Consider the following 20,234-nt stretch of genomic DNA (forward strand, 5'->3'; position numbering starts at 1 on the left):
TCAGTGAGTCCAGACACCGGGTGAGTGATTCTAGTTTAAAAACTCTGGGTTCAAGTCCCCATCTGGGTTTAGGCTGGTTCGAGGCATAAGTGCTGTCAATGTCACCTTGATCTTGAACTTCTCAGCTTACAAAAGGGTGGGAAAGACAGCTGTTGTTTAAGCTGCTCGATCTGTGGTGTGTTGTTGTGGCGCCCGAGCTGACTGACGTGGGCTCCTTCCCAGCTACAGCAAGGTGCGTCTTGGCTGTTCAGTGCTCTTCTCAGGTGTCCTCTAAGAGGGCTGGGTTCTTTTTATGGTGGGAGGACACACCAGGGTCCGGGGAGACACCCTTGTGATCAACAATGTCTTGGTCTGTGCACGTGGGTTGGAAGAAGACTTTCCGGACTTGTGTCAGCAGGGTGAAAAGAAAGCAGAGTTTCTTGGGCATGGCGAGGTGGAGAGAAAGTAGAATTTATTGAGATAAGTGATGCTGAGAGGGCAGTGAACTGAGGGATGACTTCCTGACAATCAGGGAGAGATGACAACAGGCGTGTGGTCATTCATGTCTTTTTATAATCCAGGGAGAAGAGAGGTCTGCAGATACACCTCCTGACCTGCTCACCTGCTGATTGGTTGGGGGAAGAGGGGTCTTGAGATATACTTGCTGGTTGGTTGGGGGCCTCTAGGGCCCTCATAGGGGTGGTGTGGGGATCGGGCCACATAGTAGGGGGTTGGAAGGAGTAGGTTGCTCAAGGTGAGGGGAAGGGCATTACAAGGAGATGGGCAATGATAAGAGTCTGGCAATTCTTACCTTGGCCGGAGGCTTTGCGTTCTAACTCCTTGAAGGGAACTTGAAGTCCAATGAACAACAATTAGAGCCTGGAACCCTGATGGCGGGAAATTTGTTTAAGATTCTTGACCACAAACATGACTCAGCCACAAGTGGCTGCCACCTCCTGCTCCTCCTGTAAGTCCCTCTTCCTCTTTTTTTATTTTTATTTTTATTTTTTTTGGTCTTTTTTGTTGTTGTTGTTGTTGCTATTTCTTGGGCCGCTCCCGCATATGGAGGTTCCCAGGCTTATGGTTCCCAGGCTCCCAGGCATATGGAGGTTCCGGCCTACGCCAGAGCCACAGCAACGCGGGATCCGAGCCGCGTCTGCAACCTACACCACAGCTCACGGCAACGCCGGATCGTTAACCCACCCAGCAAGGGCAGGGACCGAACCCGCAACCTCATGGTTCCTAGTCGGATTCGTTAACCACTGCGCCACGACGGGAACTCCCCTCTTCCTCTTGATTCCAGGAACCATTGGCATCATTCCCTCCCTCTGATTTGCACATCTTTCCGCTGGCTTGTTGCTCCCATCCCCCCAGCGCTCCTACTTCTTTCCCGCTTGGGCTTGATATGACCCCCCAAAGTCTGATCCCATATCCTCTCTTGCAGCTTCTCTTTCTGCTTCCACTCACCTCCATCTCTCAGGCTGTCTGTGGCTCCCAGTTCAAGTTCCCAAGAGAGAATCTGATTGGTTCAACGTGCCACACATCCTAGCTCTGCCTACTGGGTCAGGTGATCCCACTAGGCTCTTGTGGTCACACAGGTTCAAACCTGAGTGCCGAGGCAGTTTGATTGAGAGGGGTTTGTGGGTGAGACAAGCATGATTGGCACCAGGAACCAAGCGGAGGGTACAGAGACAGTACCAATTTTTGACTCCTCGAGCGCTGCTGGGGTCCTGGGTCTTGTCCCAGGGCACATTAGGGGATCAAGCTCCAGATGCCACACCCAGAGACACAGACTCCAGGCCTCTCTCTTATGCTCCACTCCTGCCAGGGTTGGGAAGGGCTCTAACATATTTTAGCCAATTCACATCTCCTGAATGGCACTGATTTCACCAAGGAGAGAGCATTTCTAGCCCCTGTTACGCTGATTATTAAGGAAGAACTGTTTCTAACATTCAGTCTGCTAAATCGAAACCATCTCTTGATCAGAGTTAAAGCCAGGCTATAGCAGCCACCTCTTTCAGACATGATGCCAACCTATTGCCCCTGGCGTGTGGTTTCCTGCTCAGAATATCAGGGTGTTTTGGGGGACTGTGCCAAAGCTTCTATCCCTTTCGTTATTCAGGCTGCAGGAGAATGTGCATGCGAAGTGAGCATGACCCTTCTCTGGAAAATCTTAAGATGTTGGCTAGAATTGCCCAGAAATGCAAAGCAAACAGGAAGGGTGTGGAGAGAGTGCCAACCTTTGCCCTGAGGCCAGGCACAGAGCCCTCTGCCTCTCTTGCCTTCCCTAGTCTCCCAGGGAAGCTGAATCTCTTGGCCTTTGCCTGCAAGTCCCCTGCCTCCTCCTTCAGCATCCTTCTTTCCTGACCTCCTACTGCTTCCCCCATTCCCACTCTCATCATTTATTTTAAAGAAGCCACCCACCGCAGCCACCCCAACAACTCCCAGCAACCCTGGTTCTGGGCTACACACACTTTCTTGCACAAACACACTCACACCAAGACTTACCCGTTCCGAGACCCGTTTGTCCCATGCCCTACCAGGGAGCTGAAAGCCACTCTAGGACTCATTTTTTGGGGCCATGCGCACAGCATGTGAAGGTTCCAGGGCCAGGGACTGAACCCTCCCTCACATAGCAGCCACACATACCACTGCAGTGACACCTCTGGATCCTTAACCCAAAGAAAACTCCAAAGGACTAGTTTTTACTAAAATGCCAATGGCTTTAAAAGAAATTGAATGCAACCGTTTGGAATACCTAGAGGACAAAATGTTGAAAACTGAATTCAACATGGCAAATTTCAGGCGCCAGGGTGGCTATTGAAACAGACTAGGGGTGGGGGTGCCTTCCCCCCAAACCTGAAGGGAGACCGATGGGAGTGTCTGGTGATGACCTTGGCAGCTCTGCAGGTGCTCTCAGCACTGCTGTCACCCTGGCACGTGGCTCCCCTGAGCACGTGTCCCCCCAGGGAGCAGAGGGTCTCTCCACTGGAGGATGGCTCCGTGGGCATCCAGTTGGCTGGCAGCCCTGAGATTTCCCTCTCTTCCTATGTCTCTGTGGTTCCAGATCCCGAGCACCTTCAGAACATTCTGGTGATACTGGGGCATGCACACAGAGGGAAACTCCCAGCCACCCACAAGGGAGGGGGGCAGCACCAAGGACTTCCCATGACCTGCCACCTGTCCCGCAGACAGTTCCCAGGGTGGGGATGGAGAGACTGCCTTACAAGAGTGACAGAATGACATCCAAAGGGCAACCTGAGTCATACCACACAAGCCCCAGGATTCCTGTTTCTCCAGCACCAATTTCTCTTCTCTTAAACTTTTCTTGAGCTGAAGCAAAGGCTGTGGAATATATGCACGCTCTCGAAAGCAAAGTTAGTCCTAAAAGCAAGTTTACTGAGATGGAGGATTGTTCAGAGATAGCACAACTGCTTTATGAGCTTATTATGAAAAAACAGGAGTTCCCTTTGGGGGTCAGTGGGTTATGAACCTGACTAGTCTCCATGAGGATGCAGGTCCGATCCCTGGCCTTGCTTAGTGGGTTAAGGATCCGGCGTTGTCATGAGCTGTGGTGTAGGTCGTAGATGCAGCTTGGATCTGGTGTTGCTGTGGCTGTGGTGTAGGCCAGCGGCTGCAGGTCCAATTCGAACCCCTAACCTGGGAAACTCCATATGCCCCTGGTGTGGCCCTAAAAAGAAAAAAAAGGAGTTCCCGTCGTGGCTCAGTGGTTAACAAATCTGACTAGGAACCATGAGGTTGCAGGTTCAACCCTGGCGTTACTCAGTGGGTTAAGGATCCGGTGTTGCCTTGAGCTGTGGTGTAGGTCGCAGACACGGCTCTGGCATAGGCCGGCGGCTACAGCTACAATTGGACCCCTAGCCTGGAAACCTCCACATGCTGCAGGTAAAGCCCTAGAAAAGACAAAAGACAAAATAAAAAAAAAAAATTGGAGTTCCCATCGTGGCGTGAATCCGACTAGGAACCATGAGGTTGCGGGTTCGGTCCCTGCCCTTGCTCAGTGGGTTAACGATCCGGCGTTGCCGTGAGCTGTGGTGTAGGTTGCAGATGCGGCTCGGATCTGGAGTTGCTGTGGCTCTGGCATAAGCCGGCGGCTACAGCTCCGATTCGACCCCTAGCCTGGGAACCTCCATATGCCGCAGGTGCAGCCCGAAAAAGAAAAAAAAATCTGTTATTATATTTTCCCTAGGGGACCACTATGAGGTCCTTGCTATGACCCCAGAAACTACATGCCTGGCACGTAGGGAGGGGGCAGCACTGTGGGTGAGACATGCGAGGAGCTGGGTCCTTGTTCTAGAAGCTGCGTCTGCCTGGGCCTTGGGGCTCAGCTTGCTCATACCCAGTTCACAGAGGGGCCTTGACACTAAGTCTGTGGGGGAAATCTTGGGTCTCTGGGGGGCTTACCAGTCCCTGACCTGCCTCCCTCTGTTACTGGTGAGGGTTTAGACCCTTCTCTGTCCCCAAACAGCACCTCTGTCCCCACTCTTAATTGTACAGACTTTTCTCCCAGTTCTTGCCAAGGCTCTGCAAGATCCAGCGGCCCTGATTTTCTGTGTCAGTGCAGTTCTGGGGCAGGGTTGAATTCCACGTGGTGTGCAGCTAAAAACAAACTGGGTTCATTGCTTATTCCAGGAAATGGAACAATTCCAGGAAGGCATATTTTATACTCATAAAAACAGGGAGGTTGTCTGGCCTCCTTCCAGAAGGAACTTTCCTGTCCCTGGTGATCATTCCCAATGTCTTCATCTGGATAGAGGCCAAGTGCAGACTTCGGCTCAGCATGGCTGTCGATGGTGCCCTGGCTGTGGCCTTAGGCATCTGGGGATGGAATGAACAGTCCCCTCATGCTCTCCAGATGGAAACCATCAGGGCCCTGCCCTGGCTGATGGGGAGCCTCGAGCTGAGAGAGCAGAGCAGCTGGGTGGGGATCCTGGGCCTGCGGAGCCTCCAGATCTCCTGCTTAGGCAATTCCTTTGCTCCTGTTCCAAGCCAGGGGCCTCCCTGGATGCTGAGATGCAGGAAGGGAGGGACACGCACACAGCATCCTGCCTGAATGGAGTTCCAAGTCCAGAGCAGGTGCAGACAGACACAGGGACTTGCAGGAGGACCTGATGGGGAGAGGGGGAGGCCCTGGGGGGGACCGGGGACCCAGAGGGTGGCAGGTGACCAGGCTGGGACCTTGAGGGCAGCTTCTCAGAGGAGGGCTGTATGATGGGGAGGAGAGAAAGGGAGGTGTGGGTTGGGCATTGGGGTCAGAGAGAACCGGATTTATAGAAGAGCAGAGGCAAGTCATTGAGTCAGCCTGGGACACAGGGGCAGGGAGGGTGAGGAGGGGTGAGGAGGGCAAGTCAGCAAAGGCCAAAGGGTGTGCCCTGAGATCAGAGGAAGGTCATGGGCAGGTGCGCCCTTTGCGCAGGCCACAGAGGGTCTTGGGGAGACTGGTGTGGAGTGGCGGGGACAGGGGGCAAGGGATGCTGGGGGCCATGAGGGTCACGAGGCAGGGATAGGCCTGCCCTGGACCAAATCAGTGATGGGAGATGGATGAGGCAGTGAATTCAGGGACATTTCCAGGGCTGGCATCGGACAGAGCTTGTGACTGGATGCAGGCGGCAGCAGGGGTAGGGGTGAAGGTGGGGTGGAAGGAAGAGGGGTGCTCGGGAGACGGAGGACTCGGGGGCCCTCCTTTGGGACTGGGAAGAGGGCTGGATTGGGGGATGTCATTTCCCTGATCAGGAACATGGAGGGAACAGGGAAAGTATTAGTTCTGGCAGCTGCGGTGCCCTGGGGAGGAATACAGACGAGGAAGGCAGGACCACAGGGCACCTACTGAGAGACATGGGTGGAGAAAAGACCCAGCTGGGCCTCTCTCTCTTCGCATAAGTGACCTCGAGCAAACCATCCCCCTCTTCGAACCTTGGTTCCCGCCCCTGATAATCCCTCATGAGGTTTTTGTGGGGCTGGCGGCTGGGTGTGGGGGGGGTCAGGCACAGATGGCTGGTGTCTACCCCATGCGGACAGCTGTCTGATCCCACAAGGTCCTGGTCCCTGGTCAAACTGCCTGTTGGCTCACATTAAGAACTGAAACACAGAGTTCCTGTTTTGGCTCAGCGGCAACAAGTCCGACTAGTACCCATGAAGACACAGGTTCGATCCCTGGCCTTGCTCAGTAGGTTAAGGATCTGGCGTGGCCATGAGCTGTGGTGTACGTTGCAGACGCGGTTCCGATCCCGTGTTGCTGTGGCTCTGGCATAGGCCAGCGGCTATAGCTCTGATTTGACCCTTAGCCTGGGAATGTCCATATGCTGTGGGTATGGCCCTAAATAGAAAAAAACAAAAAAAACACGAAACCCCCCCCAAAACAGAATCACACTGTTGTTCAGCAGAAATCATCACAAAACAGTAAACAACTATACTTCAATAGAACTTTAAAAAATGGGAAAAAAGAGAGGTCCCTTCATCTTGCATCTCTCAGGACGTCAGCTATGACAGAAGGGCACCCTGAGGCCCAGAGGGTTGACGGAGGGTGCTCAACAAGGCCACAGACACCGGGAGCAGGGGCGTCTGGGCTTGAGGGTCTGTCTGCAAGGGGAGAAGGGGCTCGAGACCGACAGTTCAGTGTTGTCCTGGGTGGGCCTGGTGCCTGGATGTTTTGGAAAGACGCTGCGCACACACTCAGAAACACAGCCATGTGTATGTGACGCCCATCTGAGTGGACATATACTCCGCCAACACCCTCCGGGGACACTTCCTCCTTCCCCGTGTCTCTGAGACAAGGGCCGGCACCTTCCTGGTTTCCCACCAAGTGATGAAGCTGCAGCATCGCCCTTCCCCCGAAAGAAGCCACTCTGGGTAGGGTTGGGGGGCTCAGGTACACGTACCCTTGGTTGCTCTAGGGAAGGCTGGCCCAACCCTACCCCTGAGATTTTTTTCTTTTTTTGGGGGATGGGCATTTTTTAGGGCTGCACCTGTGGCATATGGAGGTTCCCAAGCTAGGGGTCGAATCGGAGCTGTAGCCCCTGGCCTACACACAGCCACAGCAACACGGGATCTGAGTCCCATCTGCAACCTACACCACAGCTCATGCAACACTGGATCCTTAACCCACTGAGCAAGGCCAGGGATCGAAACTGCATCCTCATGGATGCTAGTTGGTTTTGTTTCACTGAGCCACGGTGGAAATGCCTTTTTTTTTTTTTTTTTTTAAATTGAAGTATAGTTGATTTGTAATATTTCTTCAAGTTCTGTTGTACAGACCAGTGACCCAATCACACACAGTTCCCTGGGCCGTGCAGCAGGGCCCCTTTGCGCATCCATTCCAGGAGATAAAGAATGCAGTCCCTCTTGCCCCTGCAAGCAGGGGAGCATCTTTTTTTTTTTTTTTTTTTTTTGTCTTTTTGCCTTTTCTGGAGCCGCTCCCATGGCATATGGAGGTTCCCAGGCTGGGGGTCTAATTTGAGCTGTAGCCACCGGCCCACGCCAGAGCCACAGCAACACTGGATCCGAGCCACGTCTGCTACCTACACCACAGCTCATGGCAATGCAGGACCCCCAACCCACTGAGCAAGGCCAGGGATCGAACCTGCAACCTCATGGTCCCTAGTCGGATTCGTTAACCACTGAGCCACGATGGGAACTCCAGGGGAGCATTTTTGATTTTAATATCAGCCCCTGAGTTTCGAAGCATGAATGTGGGCACCCTAGAAGTGTCAGATGGAATTCATAACTTCCAAGTCAGCATAAGAAAAAAAAAAAGGAGGGTAATACAGAAGATTTTAACAATCCAATAGCAAGCCAGAAAGGTGAACATGTAAGGAAAAATAGCAAGTGTAAATAGAAAACACAAAATAAGATGGTACACATGAAACCAAACATAGCAGGAATCACAGGAGGAGCACTGGCCGGGCACATCATCAGTCCCACGGAGGGCACTGCCAGCCTCCCCTGCCTAGTGTGGCCTTGTAACTGATCACTCGCTGATGAAGTACACGGGTAAGCAGTGTGCGCCCAGCCCAGGCCCGGGGCTTATGACATCAGGTCATACGTATGGGCCTTGGCCATCCTTTCTATTTTTTTTTTTTTTTTTGTCTTTTGTCTTTTTTGTTGTTGTTGCTATTTCTTGGGCCACTCCCGCGGCATATGGAGGTTCCCAGGCTAGGGGTTGAATCGGAGCTGTAGCCACCAGCCTATGCCAGAGCCACAGCAATACGGGACCTGAGCCGAGTCTGCAACCTACACCACAGTTCACGGCAACGCCGGATCGTTAACCCACTGAGCAAGGGCAGGGACCGAACCCTCAACCTCATGGTTCCTAGTCGGATTCGTTAACCACTGCGCCACGACGGGAACTCCCTTGGCCATCCTTTCTATTTGCCTTCTCAGTGGTTGAAAGCTAGATGTGGCAGCTGAGCTTTTGCCATGCAGGTGGTGCTCTTGCCCTGGGGGTGGTAGGATGATGACCATATGACCCCCAGTGTCTGTGGGGAGCAGAGCTGTCCATGGACCTGGACTAGTTCTCTGTTAGACGAGAAGGAAAGAAACATCTAAAAAAAAATTTTTTTTTTCCTTTTCTCTTTTAGGGCCGCACCTGTGGCACATGGAAGTTCCCAGGCTAGGGGTCAAATCCGAGCTGCAGCTGCCAGCCTACACCATAACCATAGCCACTCCAGCTCCAAGGAGCATCTGTGACCCACATCTTAGTTTGCGACAATGTGAGATCCTTAACCCGCTGATTGAGGCCAGAAATTGAACCAGCATCCTCATGGATACCAGTCGGGTTCTTAACCTGCTGAGCCACAACAGGAACTCCTAAACGTCTAAAATTTTTGAAGCCACTGTAGTTTGGAGTATCTTCATTAGGCTATAAAGCCTGCCTCCTTGTCTGGGCCCTGCAGGAGCACGGAGCCAAATTCCTGGCAGAGGGAGCGGCAGAGTTTCCAGAGCCTTCGAGGTCTCGTGCCTACCCTCTGCGATGAGGCCCAAGGCCTTTGCAGGCTCAGGCTTGTAGCTTCAGAAGCGAGCCAGGCAGGCTGGATGCCATGGTGACAGGTGGACAGTTTAATGAGGGGAGGGGACGGGGGCCATCTAGTGGGGCCCCAGATACAGCTGGCCCTCCTCTTCTCTGGCTGGGCCTTCCGGAACCCTCCTCAGTAGTGGACACAGTAGAGCTGGATGCTGCCACTGATGTGCAGCTCTCGTAGCCGCTCCAGGGCCTGTGGGCCCAGGCTGGTGGCCCCCAGGCCTTGCCCGTTGAGTGCCAACTTCAGCCCTCCCTCCTGGCACAGGAGCAGCACCTGGGAAAGGAGGGCAGGGGGTGCTGCAGGCTACGAGACCCTCCCTTACCTGCTTGATGTCCCACTCAGCCAGCCGCTCTGCTCCTCCTACCTGAGGACACACAGACTGGATCCGAGGGGCACCCAGCGGTGGGCAAGACCAGGACTAGGGGCCCGGCTTGTCACCAGCCCTTCCACATGGATCTGCTCAGGTCTGGGCCTGTTTCACCATCTGTAACAGGGGCTGTGTCCCCTGGAGGAGTGGTCTCAACCTAAGTTGCACCTTGGAGTCATTAGGGGGGATTTATATTAATTTATCTGCTTTTTAGGGCTGCTCCTGAGGCATATGGAAGTTCCCAGGTTAGGGGTCTATCCCAGCCACAGCAGCATGAGATCCCAGCCAACTCTGAGACCTCACCACAGCTCATGGCAGGCCAGATCCTTAACCCACTGAGCAAGGTCTGGAATTGAACCTGCTTCCTCATGGATACTAGTCAGGTTCATTACTGCTGAGCCCCAACAGGAACTCCTTAAGGGGTCTTTTAAATAATGCCAATGTCAGGGCCTGCCCTGTTTAATTACATGGGGAGGGGGAGGTTTCTGGGCATGAAATTCCCCCACAGGGCTCTTCCCTCCCCCACCGCTCTGGCTTCCCCGCCCCAGGACGCACCCCCCGTGCTTCTGGAAGGGAATGCAGCTCTGCAGCCTAGCCCTGGGGGACCAGGCGTCTTGGCTCCCACCCACCTCGAAGAATCGCTGGGGGTAGAAGAGGAAGGGGGCCGGGATCAGCTTCTTCCCGCCCCAGCGCGAGACCCAGGCTAGAGTTCGGTCTGCGAAGGATGCCCTGAGCGTCACAGGAACGTGGGCGGCCTCGTCCCGCAGACGGAGCGTGAAACTGCGGGGGAGGGCGGGAGAGGGGGCTCAGCCTCTGCAGTCCCCAGGCCCTGGCCCCCTGACTCCTCCGGGCTGTGGCTGCTGATCCTGAGCAGCGGGATGGAGGTGGGACGGCGGCTGGAAGAATGGGCACAGATTCCAGCCCCAGAAAGAGCTCAGAGTGGACTCCCTGCTTCCATCCGCTGGAATCACGACATTGCCACCCGCGGGCTGGAGCGCCCCCCACCCGCCTCCCCAGATCAGGCTTTGCCTTCCCACTGGCCTGAAGACTCTGGGAGGCCTCAGGGGCCTCTCTCCGCCCCGTCGGGCACAGCCCTCTGCTGGGTAATGAATTCCCACCCTCAGGTGCCTGGTGATGCTCTGTGGAAGCTCTTTGAGGCTACAGCCGTATCCTGACTCAGTGGTTAGGCAGGGGAGGTAGAGAGGGAAGGACGAACTTGTCATGCAAATGAACCAGGTGCCCCCAGTTCAAGCCAGCTGCCCTCAGAAAATAGCAGCAGCAGCAGCAGTGTATTTACTGCAGGTCTGCTAAGCGCCAGGCACTGTGCTAAGCCTTGAGGTTCGTGGCCCAGGGTTGACTTAGCCTGTAAAAATGTTCTGGCTGGTTCTCAGTATTCTTCAACTTCAATACCATTCTCAAAGGATGAGAATATTTATAAATGCTGGCTTTCAGCTTCTTTTTTTTTTTTTTTTTTTTTTAGGGGCCACACCTTCGGCATATGGAGGTTCCCAGGCTAGGGGTCAAAACGGAGCTGAAGCCGCTGGCCTACGCCACAGCCACAGCAACTCGGGATCCCGAGCCGCATCTGTGACCTACACCACAGCTCACAGCAACACGGGATCCTTAATGCACTGAGCGAGGCCAGGGATCGAACCTGCGTCCTCTTGGATACCAGTTGGGTTTGTTAACCACAGAGCCATGACGGGAACTCCCAGCTTCTCTCTCTCTCTCTTTTTTTTTTTGTCTTTTGCCATTTGTTGGGCCGCTCCCGCGGCATATGGAGGTTCCCAGGCTAGGGGTCTAATCGGAGCTGTTGACACCAGCCTACACCAGAGTCACAGCAGCATGGGATCCGAGCCGAGTCTGCGACCTACACCACAGCTCACGGCAACGCTGGATCGTCAACCCACTGAGCAAGGGCAGGGATCGAACCCGTAACCTCATGGTTCCTAGTCGGATTCGTTAACCACTGCACCACGACAGGAACTCCCAGCTTCTCTTTTTAAAAGAGAATAATAATCAGGAGAGCTGGCACGAGTGGGTCTATGGTATCCTTTCTGATACACCAGCTTCTCAGCCTGGTAGCCTCTGAGGACATGTGAATTCATGGGCCTTTAATGATGGCAGTCACTTGCTGTGTCATTAATAATTGTCATGTGACTTTGAGCTAAGACATGAACCTGGTCTCCTGCCTCCAAGGTTTTCTTGGGGGGGTCGGGGTAGGGGTTCTTTCCTTCTCTCTTTGCCCCCTGGCATATGGAGTTTCTGGGCCAGGGATCAGACATGAGCTGCAGCTGTGACCTACGCTATGGCTGCGGCAACACCACATCCTTAGTAACCCACTGTGCGGGGCTGGGGCTGGAACCTGCTACCTATGGCTCCAGAGATGCCGCCAACCCCACTGCACCATAGTGGGAACCTCTAGGGGTTCTTTCTTTCACTGGGAACTTTTCCATTTTCTCCATAGGGTTGGGATTATCATTGTCCTTTTTTTTTCTTTCTGATGGGACAACTTAGGACTCCAGGCTCAGAGAGGTGTAGTGACTTGCCCAAGATCACAGTTCATATGAGGCAAACCCAGGAATCCAACCCAGTGCCTGGCTTTGGAGGCCCATGCTGTCCAGGACTGCGCTGCACGCCTGCCCGGAATTCACAGGCCTGACCAGGAGCATGTGTGCAGGGCAAGGGCTTATTGAGGTCAGTGACTTTAAAAACAAAAACATGAGTTCCCATCGTCGTGCAGCGGAAACGAATCTGACTAGCATCCATGAGGATGCAGGTTCGATCCCTGGCCTTGCTCAGTGGGTTAAGGATCCGGTGTTGCCGTGAGCTGTGGTGTAGGTCACAGATGTGGCTCTCATCTGGTGTGGCTGTGGCTGTGGCTGTGGTGTAGCCTGGAGGCTACAGCTCTGATTCGACCCCTAGCCTGGGAACCTCCATATGCCGCAAATGCGGCCCTTAAAAAGCAAAAAAACAAAAAAAAAAACAAAACAAAAAAACACCCAAAACAGAAGGGGTTTGGGTAGGGAGCACATGAGAGTTCTCCTCACTTCTCTTCCCCTCCACCAAAACAATTCTGATGCCGCATTTGTGGAGCCCTCGCTACATGCCTGGCACAATTCTATGCATTTATGCTGTCCCTGAACTTGGCACTATTTTGATCCCTTTTTACAGACAAGGAAACTGAACCATAGGAAGGAAAAGTAATTGCTGTGAAGTTGCACAGGTGTTAACTGTCCTTAGCAGGAGCCAAAACCAGGAAATCTGGCCCAGAAAAGTCATGAAATCCAGGATAATTCCAGAAGGAAGGAAAGGAGGAGAGAAGGAAAGAAGGAAAAAGAAAGAAATAAAGGGAAAGAGAAAGACACGTGTCTAACTGGCTTGGGGCCCACAGGTTTGGGAGGTGGAGCGGGAGCGCCCCCTGTGGGAGGAGTCGGGCAGCATCCGCTTGGTTATTGAGTCCCTCTAAGTCCCTACCTCTGGCACTGTGTCACTGTGGGAGGTCACAGCCTGTATCTGGGTCTCAGCCTGTGCCTTTAAAGGGCCTTTCCTGAGGCTCCAGCTGGGACCTGCGGCGAGAGGCTGGCTGGCCTGCCCTGAAGTACAGGCAGGGAAGGTACTCCCGGAACTGTGGCTGCTGGTGCGTGAAGGTGGCCTGAGCCCTGGACCCAATCCCAGACCAGACTTTCACAAGCTCTGTGACCCTGGGCAGTTGCTTTCTACTCATCTGTAAGGGGATGAGATGAAATAGTGGTGCTGGAGATTAAAGTGGTGAGGCTTGGAGTTCCCTTGTGGCTCAGCCGTTCACAAATCCGACTAGCATCCATGAAGACGCAGGTTCGATCCCTGGCCTTGCTCAGTGGGTTAAGGATCCCGTGTTGCCGTGAGCTGTGGTGTAGGTCGCAGACGTGGCTTAGATCCCACGTGGCTGGAGTAGTCCGGGGGCTACAGCTCTGATTCGACCCTAGCCTAGGAACCTCTATATGCTGCAGGTGCGGCCCTAAAAGAAGACAAAAAAAAAAAAAAAAAAAAAAAAGTGAGGCTTACAAAATTCTCAGCTGGCACAGAGCTGTGGCTCCCTCCCTCCTTCTGGATACTTACTCCTTCGGCTCTGGCAAGACCAGTCCCCGCACTATGATGACCTGTCCAGGCCAGAGACCCCGGGGAAGGGCACGCGAACAGGGCACCTCCTGAAGGAACACGAGAGATGACTGAGATGGGGAGGGGGTAGGTGAGCAGGGCCCTGTAGGGCTCCTGGGCACACAAGCCTTTCTGGGTCCTCCATTCCTTGTTTTTAGGGACTAAGCTTCAGGCTCCATGACCTTCCCTGAGTTCCAAAGGGCAGGTTTCAAACAGTCACTGATCAGGGAAGGGAGGGGATGCAGAGACCAGCGCCAAGAGACAATGGTGCAGCCGTGGTGCAGGGTCCTGGTTCCTTCTCAAGGAATATACACAGCAATATCTTTGAGTCTTTCTGCAGAACTAAAACCCCCAACAAATGGAAGATGTTAAGTACCTGCCAAAGCTGTCTTCATTCCTGAAAGGAGAACCACCAGAACCAGTCCTGGGGCCACTAAGGCTGGCCTCTACCCTGATCTGCGGTCCTATTTTCCACTCCCCAAACTATAAAACCGCTTTCTAAGCTCTCCCAAGGCGGGGCCCAGTCTTTAATAAGGTATTAGCCTGCTGTGGCCTCCTTTGGCAAAGCCGTAGAGGTATCTTTTTTCTCCTTCATCCAAAACTCTGCTCCATGTTTCTTTTCTTTTTTTTTTTAAATTAAATTTTTTTTTTAATCTTTTTGTCTTTTTAGGGCTGCACCTGCAGCACATGGAGATTCCCAGGCTAGGGGTTGAATTGGAGCAGCCGCTGCCCCCGCCAGCCTACACCACAGCCACAGCCACGCCAGATCTGAGCTGTGTCTGTGATCTACACCACAGCTCACGGCAACACCGGATCCTTAACCCACTGAGCAAGGCCAGGGATCGAACCCCTCATCCTCATGGTTCCTAGTCGGATTTGTTTCTGCTGCGCCACGATGGGACCTCCTGTCTCCACGTTTCTAGTTGGCAATGGTGGACCGAGGCCGAGTTTGGGCAACAAGGTGGCTGCCCCTAAGATCTGCTTCCTGGGCCACCCTTAAGCACCAGGGAGCCCTGGGGCAAGTGAGTTTCTGCCTCTAGGCCTGCATCCTGGAGGAGACAGCTCTGCTCATTTATTAAACACCTATTGCATGTTCCCCTCCTGTAGTCCATTCTCCCTGGTTCTTCCTTGACTCCCTCTTCTCCCGCCCCTCATGCCATGAGCTCCTAATGCTGCACTTCATGCTGTAATGGCTCATTTGCTGGTGTTCCTCCCCACCAGCCTGTGAGCAGCTGGAGGGCTGGAGCTGGCTTGTGCCCCTGTCCTAGAGCCTGGCACTGGGCCTGGCACAGAATAGCAGATGATTGCATGCAGGATAAATGGAGAAGAGGTAAAATAAAGATGGAGCTTCAGCCTGAAGCTGCCAGCCCACCCTCAGTGTGCGGTTTCCTATAAAGGAGAGGCCGTCTCCCAGCAGGTGGGGGTGCCCGCCCACCCGCCCACCCTGAAGGAGCAGGTTCACTCACCAGCCTGGGGCTCTTCAGCAGGAAAGGCTGTCAAGGAAAGAAAGAGAGGACATGGAGGCCACGTGGTGTTTGCTCTGTTGAAAGGGAACCTCTTATTCTTTTTTTTTTTTTTTTTTTTTTTTTTGTCTTTTTGTCGTTTTTAGGGCCGTACCCTGTGGCATATGGAGATTCCCGGGCTGGGAGTCTAATTGAAGCTACAGCTGCCGACCTATGCCAGAGCCACAGCAACACCAGATCTGAGCTGCATCTGCGACCTACACCAAAGCTCACGGCAACGCCGGATCCTTAACCCACTGAGCGAGGCCAGGGATCGAACCTGCAACTTCATGGTTCCTAGTTGGATTCGTTTCCGCTGCACCATGACAGGAACTCTGAGATTATTCTTAAAAATTGGGGATATTTGGGGTTGGCCTCTCCAGAGATAATACAGGATATAATGACTGGAGCCCCAGTGGGGTCCTCTTGAATTCAGATGGACACCAGCTCTGGAATATTGGGGAGGAACTGGATGGAGGGGTGTCGTTCACTCCCTGTGTGGCTCTGGGCAGGCACTGGCTACCTCGCAGAGTTGCTGAGAACTGAAAGCTCCAACTGAGGTGGATTGGATCTTCTGATAGGAACACTGGGGCCCTGCCAGCTCCCCCCACCCATCCTTCTGGTCTGGTCCTGGTGCAGGGAGAGGCAAGTCTTGGCTCCCAAGGGCTGAGGCGGAGCCAGCCGTAACCATGGCAACCGTGCAGTGAGGGAAGGGGCAGCTGGGCCTGATGCAGTGAAAGCAGGGCCCCCTGGGGGAGGCTCAGGGCTCAGCCGATGTAGCTGGGACAGCCAGGGCCACCCTGCTCCCAAGAAACTCACGTGTCCAACCGGATACTCGCTACCGCCCTCCACAAACGGCTGTTAGGAGAGAGAAGAAGCAACAGGCAGGGTTCGGGACCACTGCAAGCCCCAGGGCCATTTATTTGGCCCTTGCCTGCCCTGTGTGCCTGGGAGGGGGCAGCGGCTGGCTGTAGCCTTGATAGCCTCTCAACTCCCTGAGGTCTTTTCAGGGTTCTTAAACCCTGCATTTTGAACATGCTCTCCTGGGCCCCACTTCTGATATACTGAATCAGAATTTCTGGTGGCAGGTCCCTGAAATCTGCATTTTTTTTGGTCTTTTTGCCTTTTTTAGGGCTTCTTTCCGCAGCATATGGAGGTTCCCAGGCTAGGGGTCGAATCGGAGCTGTAGCCGCTGGCCTTCACCTCAGCCACAGCAACGTGGGATCTGAGCCGCGTCTGCGACCTACACCACAGCTCACGGCAACGCCAGATCCCTAACCCGCTGAGCAAGGCCAGGGATTGAACCCGCAACCTCATGGTTCCCAGTTGGATTCGTTAACCACTGTGCCACGACGGGAACTCCACTCCTGCGTTTTTAGAAGCTCCTCAGTCGGGAGTGCTACAGCCAGTGCTACGTTTGGGCTGCGCGGCTCCAAGTTTCCAGGTCATTTGCCTTCAGGCCACTGCTCCCCACTGACCAGACCCCATGCCAGTACAGACGTCTTACCCGAGGGTCTTGGGCCCCCTTCTGGGGTCGCCTCACCCCCCCTTATGTCCAACACCTCGATGGATCCCCTCCACCTTGGTTATAACTGGTGTCACAGGGCTTGTCTGGGGCAGCAGGGGGTCCCGGCCTGTCCAGGCCTCAGGGGACATCAGAGGCTACTGCTACCCAGGCTTTGGCCCCAAGTGAACTTACGTTGATGTTCAGAAACCCGACGGCTGTCACCAAGATGTCACCGTATATGCCCAGGGTGTCTACACGGGACAGCGGGAGCCGGTAGCGGTAGTGGAGAAAGTGGAGTCCATTCACGCTCACCTGGAGAGATAGACAAGAACAGGCTTGGCAGCAGCTGATGCTCCTAAGTCCATGCTTGCTGGGCATCCGTGAACACGCTTCCTCATTTAACTCACACCAACTTAAATCTTCCTCATTCAATGTCATGCCAACTCTACGAGGCAGGCACCTGTTACAGACCAGGTGCTTGAGGCTCAGGGAGCTTAACCGACCTCCCCAAGGCTGCAGTGTGGAGCTGGCAGATGCCGCACCTGCCAATGCCCCTCTCTGCCCCTGACACAGCCCTTCCCCTTGTCGGCCCCACTTCCCCTCTCAGCTGCCCTGCTGGCACCTGTAGCAGTCTCATCCCCATTCAAGGTAGGAAATGGAGGCTCAGGAGGCCGTGTGGACCCCTGTCTCACAGGTCCTGCCCTCACTGCTGGCTCCCACCAGGTCCCTCCCCCCTGGAGACGTCTGAAAATCCCTCTGGCAGGAGTTCATATCAGCGGTGAAAGACTTGAGCCAAGTTCTCTCTCCCGATCCCCTGCCCCCTCAGCTGCGAGATGGGGAGAATGAAAGTACCATCCTCCTGGAGTTCCCATTGTGGCTCAGCGGTAAAGAACCCAACTGCCCATGTGGAGGTGGGTTCAATTCCTAGCCTCACTCAGCAGGTTAAGGATCCTATGTTGCTGTGGCTGGGGTGTAGCCCGGCAGCTGCAGCTCTGATTCGACCCCTACCTGGGAACCTCCATGTGCCACGGGTGCAGCCCTAAAAAACAAAAAACAAACAAAAAAGGAAAGTAGCTTCCTCCTAGGTTGTTGTGAGAATTCAATGGGCTGATATTTAAGGGCTTAGAGCAGAGCCGGGCATATGGCAGGCGCTCTATAGATGCTTCCCTCTGACTATGGCCTCGGTGCCCTCCCAGGGCCAGCCGATAAAGCCTGCTGAATGCTGCCACATGCACAGGGCCATGTGGGCCCAGGGCAGCTTGGAAGCAGGTTTGGCAGCTCCTTGGTGCCCTGGGTCCTAGACTGTGCCCTCAAGACCCCACCTAACACAGTGACATGGAGAATTCAGCTGAAGGAAGGAAGGGCAGAAGGACACAAGTTCAGGACCCCTGGTGTCCGTCCCTTCCACTCACCTTCATCTCCTCATTTCCAAAGAGAAAGAGGATGAGGAAGCTGGCTCCTCTCTGCAGGGCCAGGTGGGGCCACCGGGCCTCGGCTTGCCAGTGCCCGCCCTGAAGGGTGTTGCAGATGACGTGGGGCTTGGTGGTATGGAAGCGAGGGTTGAAATGGATGGCAATATCTGGCCGGGGATGTAGGCTGCAGCCGCACTGGAAGTCCACCTGGAACCTGATGGGCGGGGGGTGAGGCTCTCAAAGGGCACCTCCAATCAGAGACCCCCCAGAAACCCCAAAGGCAGAGAGGAAGCCCCGTGGAGCAGCCCCCTTACCTGCGCGCATCTAGAGGGACCACTCCCTGGAGCTGGACCATCTTGCCTGCTCGCAGGCCACCAAAAATCGTCGTGACATAAGGAACCACCTGCATAAGGGGAGAAACCCACCCACATGGGGTAGGAAAAACGTCCTCAAGAGCCTGGGGAGGTGGAGAGGGGAGAGCGACAGAAAACTCACCTCTCCCACCCCAAACAGAGAACATCCTTATGAGGAAAGATTTATTTTCTCCGAAATGTTTTCTTCCGTCTCCTCCCCTTTCCTGGTCTTTCACACATCAAAGCCACATTGCACAGGGGGAACCAGATTCAGTTCCCCTGCCCCCTCAGAGCGCCAGCCCAGCCCCTTTCCCCAGCTCCAAGGGCACAAGAGTGTCCCCAGGGAGGCTGGCTGCCACCCTGGCCTCCAGAAGCCTGCTGTCAGAGCTTCCTGAGGACTGTCCATTGGCCAGAGCCTGGGAAGTGGGAGGCAGAAGGATGGCCAAGTTGGGACCTGAGCACAGGCCCTGATGTGGATACCTGGAGAAACACCTGACAACGACCCCGCCCATCTTCCCAGCTTACCTTTCCCCTGGCGTGCCTAAAACAACACAGTACGATTTTACCACTCCTGACCTTTTCTGGAGCTGTTTCCTCTGCCTTCCCTCCACCCTGAGAAATCTGCCTTGACTTTCCAGGCTCTGACACCTTCTCTAAGCATCATCCATTTTGGTACCCAAATTACTGCTTCCCTCAGCATGCTCTCTGCTGGCATGGCTAGTTTGGCCCCTGGCCCGCTGGCTTAGGGGGAACCAGGTGGTGGCTGTTCACCCTGGGAGGCACAAACCCCTCAAAGCTGAAGCCCTGTCTTTTGCTTCTGCAGGTTCAGTGCCTGGCCTGGCCCAGCAGGGGCTCTGAAGAGATGTCTGCAGACCAAACGTGCATGTGCCGCAGGTACGAAATGGGCAGTATCACAAGACTGGCCCTCATGCGATGTTCTCCAGCTCCCAGCAGCCTTCAGAAGCTGCATCCCAACAGTGCTGCCCTCTAGGTGGGGGCTCCCAGCTTGCAAAGCAAGGAGCTGCTATATACAGGCTGGGGAGGTGCAGGAGACCCCGAGCTGTCAGAATAACCACAGCTTAGCCAGGCTCAGCCGGTCAGTCCTTCCTCCTTCCCAGGCTCTGCGCCTGGCCTGTAATTAACTGAGCTGATGCAGTGCGCCAGGGAGCAGAGGACCAAGTAAAGAGAAAATGATAATTAGTGCTCATTAGTGGGAGGGTAGTGTCTGCTGGGAGTTCAGCCTTCTGTAAAGCATGCCAGGCTTAAGGAAATCTGCAGGGCACTAAGTTAAAGGAGGAATCCAGGAAACCCCAACCCAATCTCTCTCCGACCTGGAGGTTTCGACCTGACTCCCTTCCAGGCTGGAGATGAATGGCCCTGTCTGTGTGATTGGCGTCCCCTCAATGACACCCACGCCCCCCAGGCTGTAGCAGGGGACAGCACTGTGTCTCCAGGACTTACTACTTTTTTTTCTTTTTAGGGCTGGACCTGCAGCATATGGACGTTCCCAGGCTAGGGGTCGAATCAGCTGCAGTTGCTGGCCTACGCCACAGCCACTGTAACACCAGATCCAGCCATGTCTGTGACCTACACTGCATCTTGCGGCAAGGCCAGATCCTTGACCTACTGAGTGGGGCCGGGGATCAAACCTGCATCCTCGTGGATACCTGTTGGTTTTGCTACTGCTGAGCCACAAGGGGAACTCCAGACCCTACTACTTTAATTTTTAAATTTTTTTCTTATCTTTTTGCCTTTTCTTGAGCCGCTCCCGTGGCATATGGAGATTCCCAGGGTAGGGGTCTAATTGGAGCTGTAGCCACCGGCCTACGCCAGAGCCACAGCAATGAGGGATCTGAGCCGCATCTTCGACCCACACCACAGCTCACGGCAACACCAGATTCTTAACCCACTGATCAAGGCCAGGGATCGACCCCGC

The 20,234-nt window shown here is 54.4% G+C and overlaps 1 protein-coding gene across 5 annotated transcripts in view; it reads right to left on the bottom strand.

Moving 5' to 3' along the window:
- The window catches only part of LGALS12 (galectin 12), a 20,999-nt gene continuing 765 nt past the window's right edge, over positions 1–20,234 (bottom strand). The window contains exons 2-10 of one of the 5 annotated variants that reach the window (XR_002339813.1): positions 18,260–18,348; positions 17,946–18,159; positions 16,726–16,845; positions 15,846–15,884; positions 14,991–15,017; positions 13,486–13,574; positions 10,014–10,164; positions 791–866; positions 1–604 (exon numbers count right to left, since the gene is read on the bottom strand). Coding sequence is in view for 3 of the 5 variants with exons in the window: in NM_001142844.1 (NP_001136316.1) it covers positions 9,144–9,290; positions 10,014–10,164; positions 13,486–13,574; positions 14,991–15,017; positions 15,846–15,884; positions 16,726–16,845; positions 17,946–18,159; positions 18,260–18,348 (876 nt within the window). In the remaining 2 variants the exon portion in view is untranslated. Of the gene's footprint in view, positions 605–790; positions 867–9,031; positions 9,291–10,013; positions 10,165–13,485; positions 13,575–14,990; positions 15,018–15,845; positions 15,885–16,725; positions 16,846–17,945; positions 18,160–18,259; positions 18,349–20,234 lie in introns of those variants that run through there. The other 4 variants (XR_002339812.1, XM_013987256.2, NM_001142844.1 and 1 more) reach the window with 4 other exon arrangements.

This window comes from Sus scrofa, chromosome 2 (genome assembly GCF_000003025.6).
Source record: "Sus scrofa isolate TJ Tabasco breed Duroc chromosome 2, Sscrofa11.1, whole genome shotgun sequence".
Classification (NCBI taxonomy): Eukaryota; Metazoa; Chordata; class Mammalia; order Artiodactyla; family Suidae; genus Sus; species Sus scrofa.